The following is a 16,919-nucleotide window of genomic DNA, read 5'->3' as shown; positions in this document are numbered from 1 at the left end:
GTGATGACCCAGGGTCCTCAGGGCAGGGATGGGGGAACTCAAAAGGGGGTGCCTGACGCAGCCAGAGGAGTTAGTGAGGGCTTATTGAAGGAGGGGACATCTGAACTAAGACAGGAAGCTAATTAAGAGAAGAGAAGGACAGAGGGAACAGCAGGTGCAAAGGCCTGGCGGGAGGGAGTCTCCAAGTTCCTAGAAATTGCCAGTAGCCCAGTCAGGCCAAAAAGGATGGAAGCAGAAGGGCTTACAAACTTAAAAACAAAATTGTCAAACACTAAAGACGAATGCATGCCTTCCCACCCCCTTCCCGCAGCCATGACCTCAGGGTTGACGGCCTCTGTTCCTAAAGAGAGAGAAAGCTGTGGGCTGCCTGGCTCTCAGAGGTACCCATAACTTGGATGTCCCGAAGGGGCCCCAGACGGCTGGGCTGGAAACCACAGCAGCAATCCCTCTTTTTCCTCCGTATTTAATTCGGTATCACAGGAGCACCAATAAATAGTTCCTTCCCGCCCCTGCAATCTTCCCCCTGCCCCGGGCAGGGCCTCAGGGGCCGGCGATCCCGTCGGAGAAAGGCACCTGCCACCTCGAACGCCACAGCTCAGGCCAGCAGAGCTGCAGCGCCAGCAGAACTCCCCGGAGAGTTCCAAAGGGGCGGGCCCAGTTTTCCGGCAGTGGGCGGGGCCTCGGACCGCCGCTGTCAGCGTGCGGGGGCGGAGCCTCGCCGGGCGCCCCCCAAGTGGGCGGGGACTCTCAGGGGGCGTGGTTTTCATCCGCGGCGGTCACGATGACGTCCATCCAGATGCGCATGGCTTCCGGGCTCGGGGCCACCATGTAGAACAGGCGTTCGTAGGTTTTGACGCAGAATGTCAGGCGGGGGTTGGGGCTCTGGAATAAGCAGCGGAGTGAGAGTGGTTGAGGCAACAGTTACCAGCCACAGCCTGGGTTCGAATCCAACCTTGCTGTGTGGCATTGGACTGCCTGTGTGGCATTGGACAAGTTACTTAAGACTGAATCTCAGTTTCCCTGTCTTCCTAAATGATGGTACCTAAATCATTGGGTTATGAGGATTAAATGATTTAACATAGGAAAGTGCTTAAAATTGATAAATGGAGAGGGCTCTTATTAAATTAGGAACAAGAGAAATTTAAAGGGAAGATCCATGGCCCCTTCTCCTAGCCTACCTTCCCCTATATTAGAAATATAGGCATTCAAATTACACCTCCCCAAAATCTAGGCCCCCCACTTGGGGATAGTATCTAGAACCCACTTATTGAGTACTACTTGCCAACCCCCAGTTGAGTAAATCCTTTACGTACATTATGTTTTTAGTTCTCAATAACCTTGACAGAATGGGTTGAAGTGTGCCCATTTTGCACATGAGAAAACTAAGTCTGGAGAAGGAAAGTCATTTCCTTGTCACACAGCTGGGATTCCAACCTGAGTCCTAAGGAGCCACAGTTGGTTACTTTACAGAGCTTTCTAAATATTGTATCAGTTGCCAACATTTAAATTCCTGGCACAGCACTTGTATACAAGTTCGAATTCTTTTTTTTTTTTTTTTTTTTTTGAGACAGAGTGTCACTTTGTTGCCCGGGCTAGAGTGAGTGCCGTGGCATCAGCCTAGCTCACAGCAACCTCAGACTCCTGGGCTTAAGCGATCCTACTGCCTCAGCCTCCCTAGTAGCTGGGACTACAGGCATGAGCCACCATGCCCGGCTAATTTTTTTGTATATATATTTTTTAGTTGGCCAGATAATTTCTTTCTATTTTTAGTAGAGACGGGGTCTCACTCTTGCTCAGGCTGGTCTCGAACTCCTGACCTCGAGCGATCCACCCGCCTCGGCCTCCCAGAGCTAGGATTACAGGCGTGAGCCACCGCGCCCGGCCTCAAGTTCGAATTCTTGAGTTCTCCAGGGAAAAATAAATATGCTGTGACACCATGGGACCCATTCCCATTTGGCAACTGCTGGCAGCTTGACTGTCTCCTTCAGATGCACGCAGACTGCCCCAGTTCTGACTCTGACCTCTTCATTTCATTATTCCAGTTTGGCATCAGAGTTTGCCAAATGTTTGCTCTAAAACTTTTGCTCCAAAACAATTAATAGTGGCTGAGAGCCAGAGTCTGAGCTCGTGATTTTTGGTCCCTGCAGTGACATGACCTGTTGGTGCCCTGTGCTGGACGGTGAGTACCCTCACAGTAGGGGCTGTGGGTGGCTTTTCCCAGGACGAGTCAGGGATGAGATAAGGCTTAGTGAAGGGGCTCAGACACAGAGGGCTGGGTGGCACTGAGGGACTTCACCTTGAAGGCACAGCGTAAGTGGTCATAGTAGACTTCCTCAATGGCCTGGAAGTAGATGACACCTTTGAGCTTGGTCTCGTCCTTGTCTGGCAGCGGAGGTAAGGGAGAAACAGAGCCAGTGAGAAGTGTGTGTCTGTATGTGTTGGGGGGGCAGGTGAGCACTGGGCCCAAGTCTTGGGACTGGGTTTGGAGTGAGGAACATGGTAACAGAGTCCAAAGGTTCCTAAAGTACCATGGTTGGGAGGTGAGTGAATGTTGATGCAGGTTGGGAAACTGGACAAGATTGGGGAATGGGGTGTGGGGAGCTGGAACCCTGCCTCCCTGAATGCCTTGGTCCCTGATAAGGAGAGGAGCTCAAGGAGAGCTTCAGAATAATTGATGCCCCTAGGGAGGAGGGAAAGGGATCTTGGACTCCTGGGTATTATTAGAGGTGCGGGAGATGCTGACAATGCAGGTTCAGACTCCTGGGTATCAGGAAAATGGGCCCGGAGCTGGGGGTTTGGATTCTGGGAGGCTTAAGGAGGAGGAAGGGACTGGGGATTTGCACTCCTGGGTTATGGGGAAGGTGGGAGCTAGGGACCCGAATTCCTACATCCTGGGGGGAGTGGAAAGTGGGTGCCTGGACTCCTGAGTCCAGAGGGAGGAAAGGGCTGGGGACCCAGATTCATGGGCCTAAGACCGCAGGGGGCTGGGGGCCAGGACTCCTGCTGCCTGCAAGGTGAGGGGGGGACAGACTCCAGCGTCCTGGGCCTGGGCGGCCAGACTGGGCTTACCCGCGTAGTAGGCCAGGCGGCGGGCTTGGCGGTCAAAGCAGAACCATCGCTTCCTCCAGGTCTTGATGCGGCCGCCCATCTTCACCAGGGGTCCGCGGCAGCAGCCCCCGGACACCCGCACATGCGGGCAGCTTTCGGGGCTGTGGCCCCAGCGTTCCAGGTGCTGCCGGAGATCCAAGACGCGGGGGCCTGGAGGGCGGGGTGGGGGTGTGGGCGGCGCCTGGGGAGGAAGAGAAGGGACAGCTGAGGTGGGGCTTGGGTGGGGATTCTACATCCTGGAGCGCCCCCGGGAGAGCCAGTCACGGCAGCTCACATGTGAGGCCTGCTCCGGCCTTTCGGTGTAATGGCAGCCAGCGGCGCATTTACTGCCTCACACTCTGCTCTGCCCAGGGCTTTAGGAACATCAACTCCTTGACACCTCACCACCGCCCTTGGGACAGGGCTACCATGAGCCCCACTTTACACATCAGCGAAATGGGGTACAGAGAGAGGAAATAACACACCCGAGGTCACACAGAGCTTCTGGGTGGCAGAGCTGGATGCAAACCCAAGTATTCCTGACCTAGAGCTCGCCCTGAAACAGCAGAGGCATATCAGAGAAATGGAGGGCCTCTGGGTCAGGGTCCCCAAAGTGGGGTCCTCACTGTTGCGTTTGTAAAACAGGAACCAAAGGGTAAGTGATCAATAGAAGAGAGCACTGTTTACATTATTACTGTTGCTATTCTTCTTATTGTGATGGAATCAGTGGTTATTGTGCTGTGCCTAAGCACTTTCTGGGTATAATCTCTCTGCCCCCTCAAGCTCTCCTGGGGGTTAAGTACATTTATCTCTATTTTACAGATGTGGAAACCAAGACTCAGAGAGGTTAAGTCACTATGCCAAAGTCACACAGCAAGAGCTGACTGAGCCAGGACCCACTAGGCACAGTGGTCACCTTAGCTGGTCATAAAGGTTAGCGGAGAAGAATGAAGGAAATACAAGTGTCTACTGTTTATTAGAGCCGAACCCTGGGCCAGCCTGATCGAACCTATTCTTCCCAAATAATCCCTGCAAAGAATGGTATGATTCCCGAGGTCAAACTGAGTCTCAGGCAGTACATCTCAAACTTCTTCATGCCAGCAGACCCCCTGGAGATTTTGTTAAAATATAGACCCTGATTCGGTGGTTCCAGGGTGGGGTCTTGGATGGGGGTGAGGTTCTGCTTGTCTAACAAGCTCAGTGGTAGGGGGTGGGGGATCTGATGTTGTTGGTTCCCTGCTGAGTACCAAGGGCTTAGGAAACTGAAGCCAGGCCAGAGAGCAAGAAGGGATGAGAAACAGAGATGACTGTCACAGGCTGGAGGCAGGGAGAGGGAGGAGGAGGAGAAATGGGTGGGCAGTGGGGGGGGGGGATCTGGTTTAAAGAGCACCCACGGGGTCCTCACTCCCACCAGATCCACACAGGAGCACTAAGGATCTCCTCCGTGTGTGGAAGCTTCCGCTGCATGTCAGGCTCTGTCCCAGGTGGTCACAGTGATTCCCTAGTTTCCTCTCCAAACAGCCCATTAATGTCCTCACTGGACAGACGAGGAAACTGAGGCTTCTACAGAAGAAGTGACTGGCCAAGGTCACCCAGCCAGGATGTGGCAGAGCTAGGATGGGCCCAGAACTCTCCACCGCGGCCCAGCTGGCCGTGTCACCTCCATGGAACCCCGACCCCTCTGGGAGCCTCAGTTCTCTGCGCTGACACACGGGGGTTACCACCGCTCCCTCCTCTCGGGGCTGTTTCAGGGATGACCGAGCTGCCGTTGGGGTTTCTGACCCCGCAATTCCATTCGAGGAGTGAATCCCAGCGACAAGACGTAGTTGCGCATGCGCACAACAGACAGCAGGGGGTGGAAGGGAAGAGGACAAAGCACATGGGGACGGTTTAATAAATGACGATGCTGCGCTCAACATCAGCTTCCCCAGGGGCGGGGATTTTTATTTGGGTCACCACTGGAACCCAGGGCCTAGCACACAATAGGCACTCAAAAATACTGGCCGGCCGGGCGCGGTGGCTCACGCCTGTAATCCTAGCCCCCTGGGAGGCCGAGGCGGGCGGATCGCTCGAGGTCAGGAGTTCGAGACCAGCCTGAGCGAGACCCCGTCTCTACTAAAAATAGAAATAAAAATCATCTGGCCAACTAAAAAAATATATATAGAAAAAATTAGCTTGGCATGGTGGCGCATGCCTGTAGTCCCAGCTACTTGGGAGGCTGAGGCAGGAGGATCACTTGAGCCCAGGAGTTTGAGGTTGCAGTGAGCTAGGCTGACACCACGGCACTCACTCTAGCCCGGGCAACAGAGCAAGACTCTGTCTCAAAAAAAAAAAAAAATACTGGTTGAAATGAATAAGGGAAGGACAGATGGTTGAGGAAACCAAAAGCAGGTTGGGAATGATGCGCTCATTTAAGGCATAAATAAGTTCACAAAATATGGTTTGATCAGCACACGTGGAAAAGCATGAATATAGATCTGAAGGCTTCTCAACACCAGAAGTGAGATCGGGGAGGAAGAAAGTGATCTTCGCCTTCTGGACACTGTGTATGTCTTTCCTTGTAACAATATGTATCGTAGGTAAAAATGTACCATTGGTAAAAATAAAACTTTAATAAGGAAGCTGTCAGCTAAATCCAGAATGTGCAAAAATCTACAGGATAAATGACTTGGTTTTTTTCCCCACAAATAAATGGCATTTTTTAAAAAAAATAGGAAGAGAGAACTACTAGAGAGATTAAAAGAGATGTAAGAGACATTTTAACCAAATGCATAGTGTGCACGTTTGCATCCAGATTCAAATAAACCTACTACAGAAAGATATTTCAGAGACAATTAGAGAAATGTGAATATGGAGTGTTTATGGAATGGAATTTAAAATCTGGTAAGGTGTGACAATGGAATTTTTGTTATGTTAAAAAAAACCCTATCTGTTGGAGATACATGGTGACATATGGATGAAAGGGTACAATATTTTCCTTTAAAATATTCCAGTGCAGAGTGGGATGTAGGTGTGGGATTAGCAAAATAAGGGTGGCAGGTAAAATAAGAGTCACTGTTGATAATTACTGAAGCTGCACGGTGGGTACGTGGGGGTTTATTAATCTATTCTCTACCTTTGCATATATTTGAATATTTCTATAATAAAACTTTTATAAAAGAAATAAATATAAACAACATAAATTTTAAAATGATGTTTAAAAGTCCCAGCATATACTTGCCCTCATTCTGTGGTAAATGCTGACATTATCACCAATGTACAGAAGGGGAAACTGAGGCACAGAGGAGTGAAGCAAGTTACCCAAGGACAGGTGCAGGTACCAATGACCATTACAATGTCATGGGAACAGGAACTGGGTCCTTTTTGGTTCCCTTCCCTTGCCGAGCCCAGAACACTTTTCTGTTGCATTAGAGGAGGGGAAAGGGTGGAATATGAGAAAGCGCACAGGCCGGGGAGAACGGAGCAGGGAGAGGTGGGGTGAGGGCAGGCGCGGGACTGACCGTGATGGCAGGAACGCTGGAGCCTGAGGAAGCTTCTGTGTTCCTTCTGGTGCCTTCCTGTGGATTCAGGATGAAGGAGTCAGTAAGGATGCTGACCCAGGAGATGTAGGGGGAAAGGTACTAGGTTCCTGGGCCTGAGGGGGGAGGAGCTGGGGCCGGACCCCTGGGTCTGAGGGGGGAGGGGCTGGGGACCCAGCCCCCTGGGTCTGAGGTAAGGTTTTCTGTTTCTCAACATGACGGTCCGGGGCCTCACCCTGGCCTTGAGCAGCCGCTCCCTCTCGGCCACAGCCTGCTTCAGGAGCCGCTCCATGTGGGCGATGTCCGGGTGGACGGCCCCACAGCTAGGAGAAGGAGTAGACATGGTGGGTTTTAGTGGCTGGGCCTCTTCCCCACCCCTCCCACCTGCTCCCTGATGTCTCACCTATTCCCAGGGCCACAGTTCAGCAGCTGGTACAGGGGGTGTCTGCTGGAGTCCCCCACTGGCGGCGGGAGAGCTGAGGCCTCCAGGGGTCCTGGGGGAGAGGGGACCGGATTAGTGCCCTGGGACAGTCCCTGGCCCCGCCCCTTCCCTTCTCCCCCTGTAGGCATCTGTGCCAGTTTCCTCCAACCTCTGCTGCAGGGTGGGTGCTGCTGGGGGAGGAGGGCAGGCAGGGGCAGGGTCCTCACCAGTACAGTGGAGGGACAGAGGTCGGGGGGATCCTCTCTGGCTCGCCCTCTCTCCCCTTTTCCGGGGAAGGCTCCCAGTCCTCTGGAGGCCAATGGAGCCCTGAAAACACACAAGAAACATGCTTGCTCTCAACCACAGTCAGAGAACTGCCCAGTGAAACCACCACCTCACTGGCATAGACCAAAAAGCTCCTGTCAACATGGTGCTGAGTGAAAGAAGCTTTTCCAAAGACTCCACAGAGTGTGACCCCATTTATAGGACACAGGCAAATTAACATAGAGACAGGAAGGAGAATCGTGGTTGCCAGGGGCTGGGGGAGATGGGGGAGTTGCGGGGTAATGGATAAGGGTTTCAGAGTTTCTTTTTGGGGGTAACAAAAATGTCCTAAAATTCATTGTGGTGATAATTGTCCAACCCTGAATATACTAAAAGACAGAATTGTGCACCTTAAATGAAGGAATTGTATGGGACATAAATTATATCTCAATAAAACTCTTTAAAAAAAACCCACTGTGCTGGTAGATGCTCTCACACAATGCTAAGAATGCTCTACTGGAACAACCTTTATGGAGACCAATTTGGTGGGTTTTGGTTTTCTTTTTAGTTTAATTTAATTTTTTTTGAGACAGGGTCTCGCTCTGTTGCCCTAGCTAGAGTGTAGTGGCATCATAGTTCACTGCAACCTCAAATTCCTGGTCTCAAGCGAACCTCCTGACTCAGCCTCCAGAGTAGCTGGGACTCACAGGCACGTGCCACCATGCCTGGCTACTTTTTTTTTTTTTGAGACAGAGTCTCACTCTGTTGCCCAGGCTAGAGTGCGTGGCATCAGCCGAGCTCACAGCAACCTCAAACTCCTGGGCTCAAGCAATTCTTCTGCCTCAGCCTCCCGAGTAGCTGGGACTACAGGCATGCGCCACCAGGCCCGGCTCATTTTTCCTATATGTTTTTAGTTGTCCATATAATTTCTTTCTATTTTTTTAGTAGAGAAGGGGTCTCGCTCAGGCTGGTCTCAAACTCCTGAGCTCAAATGATCCACCTGCCTTGGCCTCCCAGAGTGCTAGGATTACAGGTGTGAGCCACTGCGCCCAGTCTGGCTACTTTTTTCTAGTTTTTATAGAGATGGGGTCTCAATATTTTGCTCAGGCTGGTATCAAATCTTAAGTGATCTTCCCGCTTTGGCCTCCCAAAGTGCTGGGATTACAGGCATGAGCCACCATGCCCAGCCAAGAGCCACCAATTCCTAAGTGCTTACCACGAACCCACAAAACTGAAACAGACCTTTTTTCATCTAATATAGATTGAGTATCCCTCATCCAAAATGCTTGGGACCAGAAATGTTTAGGACTTCTGATTTTTTTGGATTTTGGAATACTTGCATTAGGCATCCCTAATTCAAAAATCCAAAATCTGAAATGCTCCAATGAGCATTTCCTTTGAATGTCATGTTGGTGCTCAAAAAGTTGCGGATTTTGGAGCATTTCAGATTTCGGATTTTTTAGGGATACTCAACCTGTACTCATCCCTACCTCATGCACGGCACTCTCATATTTTCCACTCTATTTCATTTTGTACAAATTAGTAGCAAGCAACCCATTCAGTGAATGTTTTAACCATTGATAAGTTGGGACCCCCAGTTTTAAGGAGATTTGGAAGGATACTCAAGAATCAAGTAGCTGCACTGCTTCTCCGGAGGCCCCTGTTTGGTTGTTTTTAAAATTTTCTTCTGGGCACATGTTTCCATTTTGCCAGGGGATGGGTGGGGTGTTAGGCAAAAGAAAGAAATAATAATAAACCTGGAGTCATAAACATACCCCTTGATCAACCCCCCTGCCTCCTCCTATGCTCTGACATAAGTTCTGGAGACCCCAGTGTGGGGCTCTGCTATCAGTCCCTCCCTCCCCACTGACCAGTGAGACACCCGGGGACACGGGGCAGCGGGGGAGAAACCTGCAGGGAGCTGTGGACCGAAAAGAGGCAGGAGGAGGTAGAGGCAGCAGCGGCACGGGCAGTGGGGTCCTGGAGCACCAGCAGCTGGCGGTCTGTCTTCTGGGTGAACAGCAGCTGCAAGGGAGAGAGGGGAGGCACACCGGACCTGGAGGGGTCTGGAGGGAGGAGGCGCTGGGGGCCCAGATCCCTGGGTCTGAAGGAGGAGGGGTAACAGGCACATGAACTCCCCATACCTTAGTGAGGGCCTGGTTGGGCTCAGAAAAGTCCCCACCAGGTGTCCCCTGCAGGCGATTGAGCTCGAGCAGTCGGCTCCGTTCCTGTGGGAAGACATCATGGACAACTACATCTCAAAGTCAGAATGGGCCATCCCAGCTGCTTTCCCTAATGCCAGGAGACAGCTGGGGAGCAGGGAGGTGGTGGGTTGCCCCAGGGGGAGGTGAGGACAGTATGACAGGTGCAGGGAAGCTCACCTGCGTCAGGGCCTGAAGAGCCTCCTCCTTCTTCTGGTTCAGCCCCCGGCTCTCGGCTGCCATCTGCTCCCCCACCGACTTGACCTGCTCCTCTAGGACCTGGATGCGGCGCTGCAGGGCACCCCCCACCGCCCCAGTTACTCGGCAGCCCCAGGGGCCCCACTGGCTCTCCAGGCCCACCCTCCACAAACCCAGATCCTCCCTGAATGCCAGGGTGTGCTCCACCCCCTCACAGAGACCATGGGATCTGAGTGTCCAGGGATGGGGACTCACTTCAGCTCCCTGGTGCCCTCTTCCCTTTCGGGGGTCCAGAAGAGATCTGGGGTGGAGTGGAGGAGATGCAGACAGAGGGACAGACAGACAGACAAACTGGAACACATAGAGAAAACAGCCACCAAGACAGACCCAAAAAGACAGACAAGCAGAGAAAGGAGACAAGACAGAAATAGAACAGACAGAAACCATCTGAGACAGAGGAGAAGAGGGACGGACAGGAAAAATATCCAGAAATAGAAGTGAGGACAGGAGACCTATAGCATGGCTTTCTAATCCAAAACTTTGGGAAACTTTGTATTCAATATAGTCAAACATGTGTCTTCTTCCCATAGGACTGGTCAGACCTTGAACATGAGCTCCCGAGAGGAGCCGGTGGAGCATCTTTTTGGACCAGGGTTTGGGAGGCAAAGAGCATAGTGGAGAAGACCGAGTTGCTTCAAATCCCGGCTCTACCTATCCCTTATGAACTAAGCAACCTTGGAAAAGATTACTTAAGCACCTTGACCTTCAGTTTCACCACCATAAAATGGAAAAGAAAATAATAGGACTTGCCTCACAGGTTTGTTGTAAGGATTCAGTGAGTAAATACTCATGAAACGTCTAGGAGTATGTCTGGCACATGGCAAACGTTCCATAAGCCGCAGCTATTATCACTATTCTGAAGAACGTGACACAGGCAGGAAACAGGGACACAGAAAGGGACAGACATGGAACAGAAGAGACGGAGAGGAATGGCAAGGGAGGCAGGGCCAGTCCAGCATGACTCACCCTGTGCTGTGCCACGCTGGCCTGAAGTTCCTGGACCTTGGGGTCTGGTGCCCGGGCCCCAGGGCTGTCCCGATCCTCCTCCTCCTGCCGGCTCTCCCGCTCCAGTTGCTGGAACTCCAGGTCCTCATAGGCACGCTGGGCCACATCCAGCTGTTCCCTCATCTGTGCGTGGGGAAGCCAAAGGGCTAGAGGCCTGGACCTCTAGGGCCCAGGGAAGAGTGGCCGGGGGCCAGGACTCCTGGTCAATGAGGAAGGACCCCTGGTCCTGGGGGTGAGGAGGCTCAGGGCCTAGACTCCTGGGTCCTGGTGGAAGAGGGGCCTGGACACCAGAGGGCCTCACCTCCTGCACCCCCTGCAGAAGCTTCTCCCGCTGGTCCTCTGGCTGTGACTCGAGCTGTCCCTGAGCCTCCTGCAGTCTCTGGCGCAGACCCTCCACGCGATCCCGCTCCTGGCTCAGCCGCCTCTGTTCCTGAAAGAACAACCATGTTCTCAGCCTAAGCCTGAGTGCAGGCAGGGAAACAGGGGCCAGTCGGAGCTTAGATCCCTGCCTGGGGTGTCAGCTCCACGAGGGCAGAAACCCTGTCTATCTGGTTCCCTCTGGTATAGGTCTTCCCCAGAGCAGGTGCCAAGTAAGCAGTTTTTTGAGAAACGAATGAAGGAATGAACACAGATATATCCACGTTGTGTGATACTGGGGACCCTGAGGGAGGTTGGACATGGGTCCTGCCCTCTAGGTGGGGACACAGCCAGTTACAGCCCAGAACGATCAGGGCAGTGAAACACAAAAACTGTGGGAATCTAGAGGGGGGAGAAATGTCTGCCAGTGTAACCCAAGGCTTCCTGGATTTGGGGACTTCAAGGGGAGCCTCAAAAATCAGGGAGCATTGGAGCTGAGCCAATCTCTCTCCCCTGCTGCAAGACCCTATTGCAGTGGTCCCTACAAAAAGAGAAAAGAAATGAAATGAAATGAAACCAGGGAGTATTTAGACCTTGGAAAACAGGGAACTGGAAGGGCATTTTGGGCAGAGGGAAGAGCAAGGCAGAAATGCAGGAAAGTTGAAAAGTACAGGAAGTTTGGGGGGCAAACCCTGGCCAGGGCAGAGGAGGAGGTGCTGGCGGGAAGAGACAAGGAAAATGGCAGGAGATGACAGTGGGGAGGGCGGCACACGCAGCTCGTGTTGAGTTTGGTCAACCTGAGAAGCCCTTATCCTGGGGCAATGGGGAGCCATGGAAGGATGGAGTTGGACCTGAGTTTGGAATCATCCCTCCAGGAGATGGATTAGAGGGGTGGGGACAAGCTCCCTCACGCATCCTCCAAGCAGTGAAGATGAGACCTAAGCCATGGCCCAGGCAGTGGGGATGGAAAAGAGATGGACTAGGGAGAGAGGTTCAAGGGCAGAAAAGGACAGGACCTGGTGACTAACAGGCTTGAGAGTGAGAGACAAGGAGGTGTTCAGGGCAAGGTCCAGGACTCTGGGCTGGTGACCAAAGGGACAGCAAGACAGTGTGGAGAAGGGAGTTGCTGAGGTCAGCTTTGGATACGGTGAATGAGAAGGAGCTAGAACCCTGGGTCTGAGGGAGGAGGGGCTGGGAACCCAGATTTCTGGGTCTGAGGGAGGAAGGAGCACCTAGAAGACAGCGTCCTAGGAAGCAGGGGACATAGGTCTAGACCTCAGGAGATAAATCAGGGCCAGGGCTCTCTGAGGGTAAATGAAGGCCCAGGATCCAGCACCAGGAAATTCCAACATATAAGGCACTTGCAAAGATAAAGACTGATAGATTACAAAGTCACCATTTTCCAGTCTATAATGATAACCGATCCAAGCAATGACGAGATCAGATAAAAGAGTCTTAAGAAGAGACCAGGGTGACCTCACGAGTTCCGGACAACCAGAGGCGATGCCCGGACACTCAGGAAGCACTAAAGCACATCTGAATCTGATCAGGCCTCTACATCTAACCAACCACATGCTGGCAGGACAGAGGACTCCACAGGCATGCAATCAGCCACATCCTGTCTGTGGGACAGAAGCCAGGGTTTTTCCAATAAACAGCATGGGAAGGTACGGTAGGTAGGAATCACTAGAAATGAGACAACACATGGGCCTTTGTGGGACCTGGTTCAAACAATCCACTTGTTAACTGGCATTTTGAAGCAACGTGGGAAACATGAAAACTCACTAGATGTGAGATGATACTAACAACTTATTAATTCTTAAGGTGAGATAATGATATGGTGATACTGTTTTGTTTTATTTATTTACTTTTAAGACAGCATCTCGCTCTGTTGCCTGGGTAGAGTGCAATGGCATCATCATAGCTCACAGCAACCTCAAATGTCTGGGCTTAAGAGATTCTCCTGCCTCAGCTTCCCGAGTAGCTGTGACTACAGGCACACACTCCGCTGCCCAGCTAATTTTTCTATTTTCAGTAGAGACAGGGTCTCACTCTTGCTCAGGCTGGTCTCAAACTCGTGGACTCAAGGGATCCTCCTACCTCGGCCTCGCAAGGTGCTGGAATTATAGGCGTGAGCCACTGCACCTGGTCAACATTTATTTATTTATATTATTATTATTATTATTATTTTTTGAGGCAGAGCCTCACTCTGTTGTCCAGGCTAGAGTACCCTGGAGTCAGCCTAGCTCACAGCAACCTCAAACTCTTGGGCTCAAGCAATACTCCTGCCTCAGCCTCCCCAGTAGCTGGGACTACAGGAGTGTGCCACCACGCCCGGCTAATTTATTTATTTATTTTAGTTGCCCAGCTATTTTTTTTCTATTTTTAGTAGAGACAGGGACTCGCTGTTGCTCAGGCTGGTCTCAAACTCCTGAGCTCAAGCGATCTTCCCACCTCGGCCTCCCAGAGTGCTCGGGTTACAGGCGTGAGCCACCTCGGGGTCCCTGGTCAACATTTAAATAGCGAACAGAGCCGAGGCAAAGGAAGAGGCCCTGGGGCATCCGGCTCCAAAATTCACAGTCAGGGAAGGAGAAGGAAAAGAAGGAGGGGCACCTACCTCTCACCCTCTCTGGAGCCCAAGAGTCCACATTCGGGGAATGGGGACAACTCTCGGGCCCAGGTGGCCAGGAGCACACCAGGAATACCCATCGGACGGATGAGAAGGGAACCGATGATGCAGACCCAGCAGGCCAAACACACCTGTTCCCGCTCCTCCGCGGCCACCTGCTGCCCCAGCAACTCCTGGAGCTGCGCCTCCTCCCGCCGAGCGGCCACTCGCTCCCCGGCCAGCTCACCCCGCAGCAGGGCCACCGCCACCTCCATCTGCGGAGACAATGCCAGGGCTGACGGCTCGGACGCCTGGGTCTGAGGGGCCCAGGGGTCTGAACTCCCGAATTCAGAGGGAAGACGGAACCCAGGGACCTAGACTTGGAGGGAGGACGGGCTGGGGGCCTAGAATCTGATCCCGCAGGAGGAAAGGGCAGAGAGTCCGGCCTTTCGGGTTCTCCTGGAGTTGGGGTCAGACTTCCCAAGGGGTCCCAGCCTCACCTCGATCCTCAGCTCCTTCCTCTGGCGCTGCAGCTCTTTCACTCGCTGCTCCATCAGGGCCACGCGAGTCAGCGCCTCCAGCTGCTGCCCTCGCAGCCGCCGCGCCACCCCTCGCACCCCATCCCCCAAATGGGTGGATGCGGGAGGTGTTGGGGGGGCCTGTACCGGAGCCGTGGCCTCGGGCTGAAGTTGGAGAGGGCGTGGTCAAGCGGAGAGGCCTCGCCCCCTGCAGTCATTAAGTAGGTCTGGTCGCCGTCCCACATCCCTACCTGCGGGTCTCAGTCCGCCTAACTCAACCACCAGGCGCATAATCGGTCTGAGGCTCTTTTATTCAAGGTTGGAGCGGGGAGGGTGTAGGTCTGGTGATCACCCGACCCCAGAGGTCGCAGGACAGGGAGAAAGTGTTTCTTTTTCTCTATCCAGGTCCCATTCTCTTGGCATCACCTTCTTATTATGGTCCCTGGATCTCTCTCTCCCTCTCCCTCCCCGTCCTCCGCCCCAGTCTCTCCGACTCAGTTCTGTCTTCCGTCTCTAAATCACTAGATCTCTTCCTCCCTCGAGTATCTTCCCCTCTCAAGTTTTCTGTCTCTATTTCTGTTTCCGGCCATCTGCATCTCTGCCCTCTCTTTCTGGGTTTCCCTCTGTGTCTCTCTATCTCTCTCCGAGTCTCTGTCTCTGAGGGTGTCTCGTCTCTGGGTCTCCCTTGGTTGGGTCTCTCTGGCTCCGTGTCTGGGTCTCTGTCTCTTCAGTACAGTCTCTCCTATCTCTGGGTCTGTCTCCCCATCTCTGAGCCTCTGTCTCTGTCACCCGTTTGGGTCTCTCTGTTCTCTGGGCCTCTCCATGGATCTCTGTCTACTTGGTTTCTGTCTCTGTGGCTCCGTGTCCCGGTCTCTGTCTCTCAGCAGTCTTCCCCTATCCCCGGGTCTCTGTGTGGTTTCTCTACACTTGCCTCTGTGTCCGTCACCCGTTTGGGTCTAAGTCCGTCTGAGTGTCCCCGCGGCTGTCGCCCTCCGGGCCCTCACCGCGTCGCGGCTGCTCTCGGTGCTGCTCCCTTCTCCCACGTCTTCCTCGTCGTCCGCCTGCTGCTCAGCGCCACGGTGGCTCGGAAGCTCCACCGGGTCGTCGGGCGCCTCTTGCTCGCCGGAGTCCTCGGGGTGCCCCTGGGGCTGGGCGGCCTCTTGGGGCTGGACCTCCGCGTCGCACTCCGGGACGGGCGGCGACGGGGTCCCCAGCTCCGGGCTGCTCGGCGTCCCCATGGCTGCTTCGAGCTCCTGCGGGGCGGGCGGGGCCGGGTGCTCCGGGGGCGGGGCCTGGCGGGGCGGGGCCTGGAGGCGCGGGGCGGGGCCTAGGAGCCCGAGACCGCGCCGATCTGCTCCGGAGAGTGTAGCGCCCCCCACAAGGCGGGGCCTAAGAGTTCAAAGGATGGAACTGAGCATTACGGGGCGTGGCCCGAAGTTTCCAGGGGCGGGGTATGAAGTTAGGGCTGGAGTAGATGAGTCCTAGGGCGACACGCCCCCGGAGGCGGGACCGGAATTTGAGTCCCCGGGTCCAGCATGCCCCCTACTGGCCTCTCCGACCCCGCCTCTCTCCCCCGTCCAGGTGTCAGGCCTTGCACCCCCTCAGCAGCCCGCCACGATCTCTTGGGCTACCTTAGAGCGACCCCATCTTCTCCTTCCGGGATTCAGGAGTCCGACTCCTGCCTCCTCCCTCCCGGAGCCCGGTAGTCTTGGTCCTGACCCCACTGTGTAGGGGAGCGGCGCCCATGCCACCTCCCCCAGGGATCCAGGAGTGGGGGCTCCCAGTCTCCCCTCTCTGAACAAGCCAGGAGCCTGAGCCCTTGAGATTCCCGAACTCCAGCCCTCCTCCCCGAAGCCTCGGCCCCCTCACCAGCTCCGCGCGCTCCACTCCGGGCTCCGGGCACTGCCGCTTCTGCCTACGAGACAGGTGGCTGGGGAGGAGAGTGCAGAGAGGCCGCCCCGTCCCCCTCCCCAGCAGCCCGGAAGTGGAGGGGGGGACAACAGGTCCAACAGCTCCCGAGGGAGGAGGGAGCGACCAGCTTGCCCCGCCCGCAGCCTAGGCATCCGGCCATCCCGGCCCCACCGGCCCCACCCTTGGGGAACCCAGCATCGCGACCTCCCACTCTGCCTCCAGCACCCCCACACTTGTCCCCTGGAGGGCTGGAGGGCCAGGTGTCTTGGCCACCGCTGTATACATGCCTCCCTAATGCCCAGACCCTGGGAGTCCTGAAAGGACGACAGGAATGGAAATGGGGACCTCTCCTCTCTAATGAGCCCTTTAGAAGGGCCCCAACCGGTTTGGGGAGCTGGACAAGGGGAGGGGGTACCCTGAGCTGAGTCAGAGACCCGCCCCAAAACAGAGGGAATGTGCCCCCCCCCACACTTTGCTATGAGGTGAAGGGCAGAGGTTAAAAGGTTTCAGCCAGACCTTTTCCTCTCTGGGCAAAAACAGGAAAATAACTGGTGTATGAAAAGGGATTATTAGATGTCAAGAGCTATGCCAAATACTTTATACATGTTAATTTAATGTCATCTTCACAGCAGCCCAGCCAGAAAGGACTCACTAGCTCCATTTTATACTTGGAGAAATAGGCCGAGGGGGATAAATGTACCCAAGGTCTACCCATGTTGTAAACGTTAACACATCAAAAATCCACATTCTTAACCATTATGTATACTGTCA

At 53.9% G+C, this 16,919-nt stretch overlaps 1 protein-coding gene across 2 annotated transcripts; it reads right to left on the bottom strand.

Annotated features, from left to right (window-relative positions):
* Positions 1-445: 445 nt before the first annotated feature.
* On the bottom strand, positions 446-16,206 carry PHLDB3 (pleckstrin homology like domain family B member 3). 2 transcript variants are annotated; one of them, XM_045531554.1, is made up of 16 exons: positions 16,107-16,199; positions 15,242-15,626; positions 14,220-14,402; positions 13,872-13,994; positions 11,056-11,184; positions 10,716-10,877; positions 9,672-9,782; positions 9,435-9,518; positions 9,202-9,315; positions 7,254-7,353; positions 7,009-7,099; positions 6,841-6,928; positions 6,588-6,644; positions 3,070-3,289; positions 2,297-2,382; positions 446-882 (listed from the first exon to the last, which is right to left on the bottom strand). In XM_045531554.1, the coding sequence occupies exons 2-16, from the start codon at positions 15,473-15,475 to the stop codon at positions 748-750; spliced, it is 1,917 nt and encodes a 638-aa protein (XP_045387510.1). In that variant the 5' UTR covers positions 15,476-15,626; positions 16,107-16,199; the 3' UTR covers positions 446-747. The 2 variants fall into 2 exon arrangements, with proteins under 2 accessions (XP_045387510.1, XP_045387511.1); XM_045531555.1 differs by lacking the exons at positions 446-882; positions 2,297-2,382; positions 3,070-3,289 and adding an exon at positions 6,278-6,486 and having other exon boundaries at positions 16,107-16,206.
* Positions 16,207-16,919: the final 713 nt, after the last annotated feature.

Source organism: Lemur catta, chromosome 19 (assembly GCF_020740605.2).
Source record: "Lemur catta isolate mLemCat1 chromosome 19, mLemCat1.pri, whole genome shotgun sequence".
NCBI lineage: Eukaryota > Metazoa > Chordata > Mammalia > Primates > Lemuridae > Lemur > Lemur catta.
This window is presented reverse-complemented; position numbering and strand designations above follow the sequence as displayed.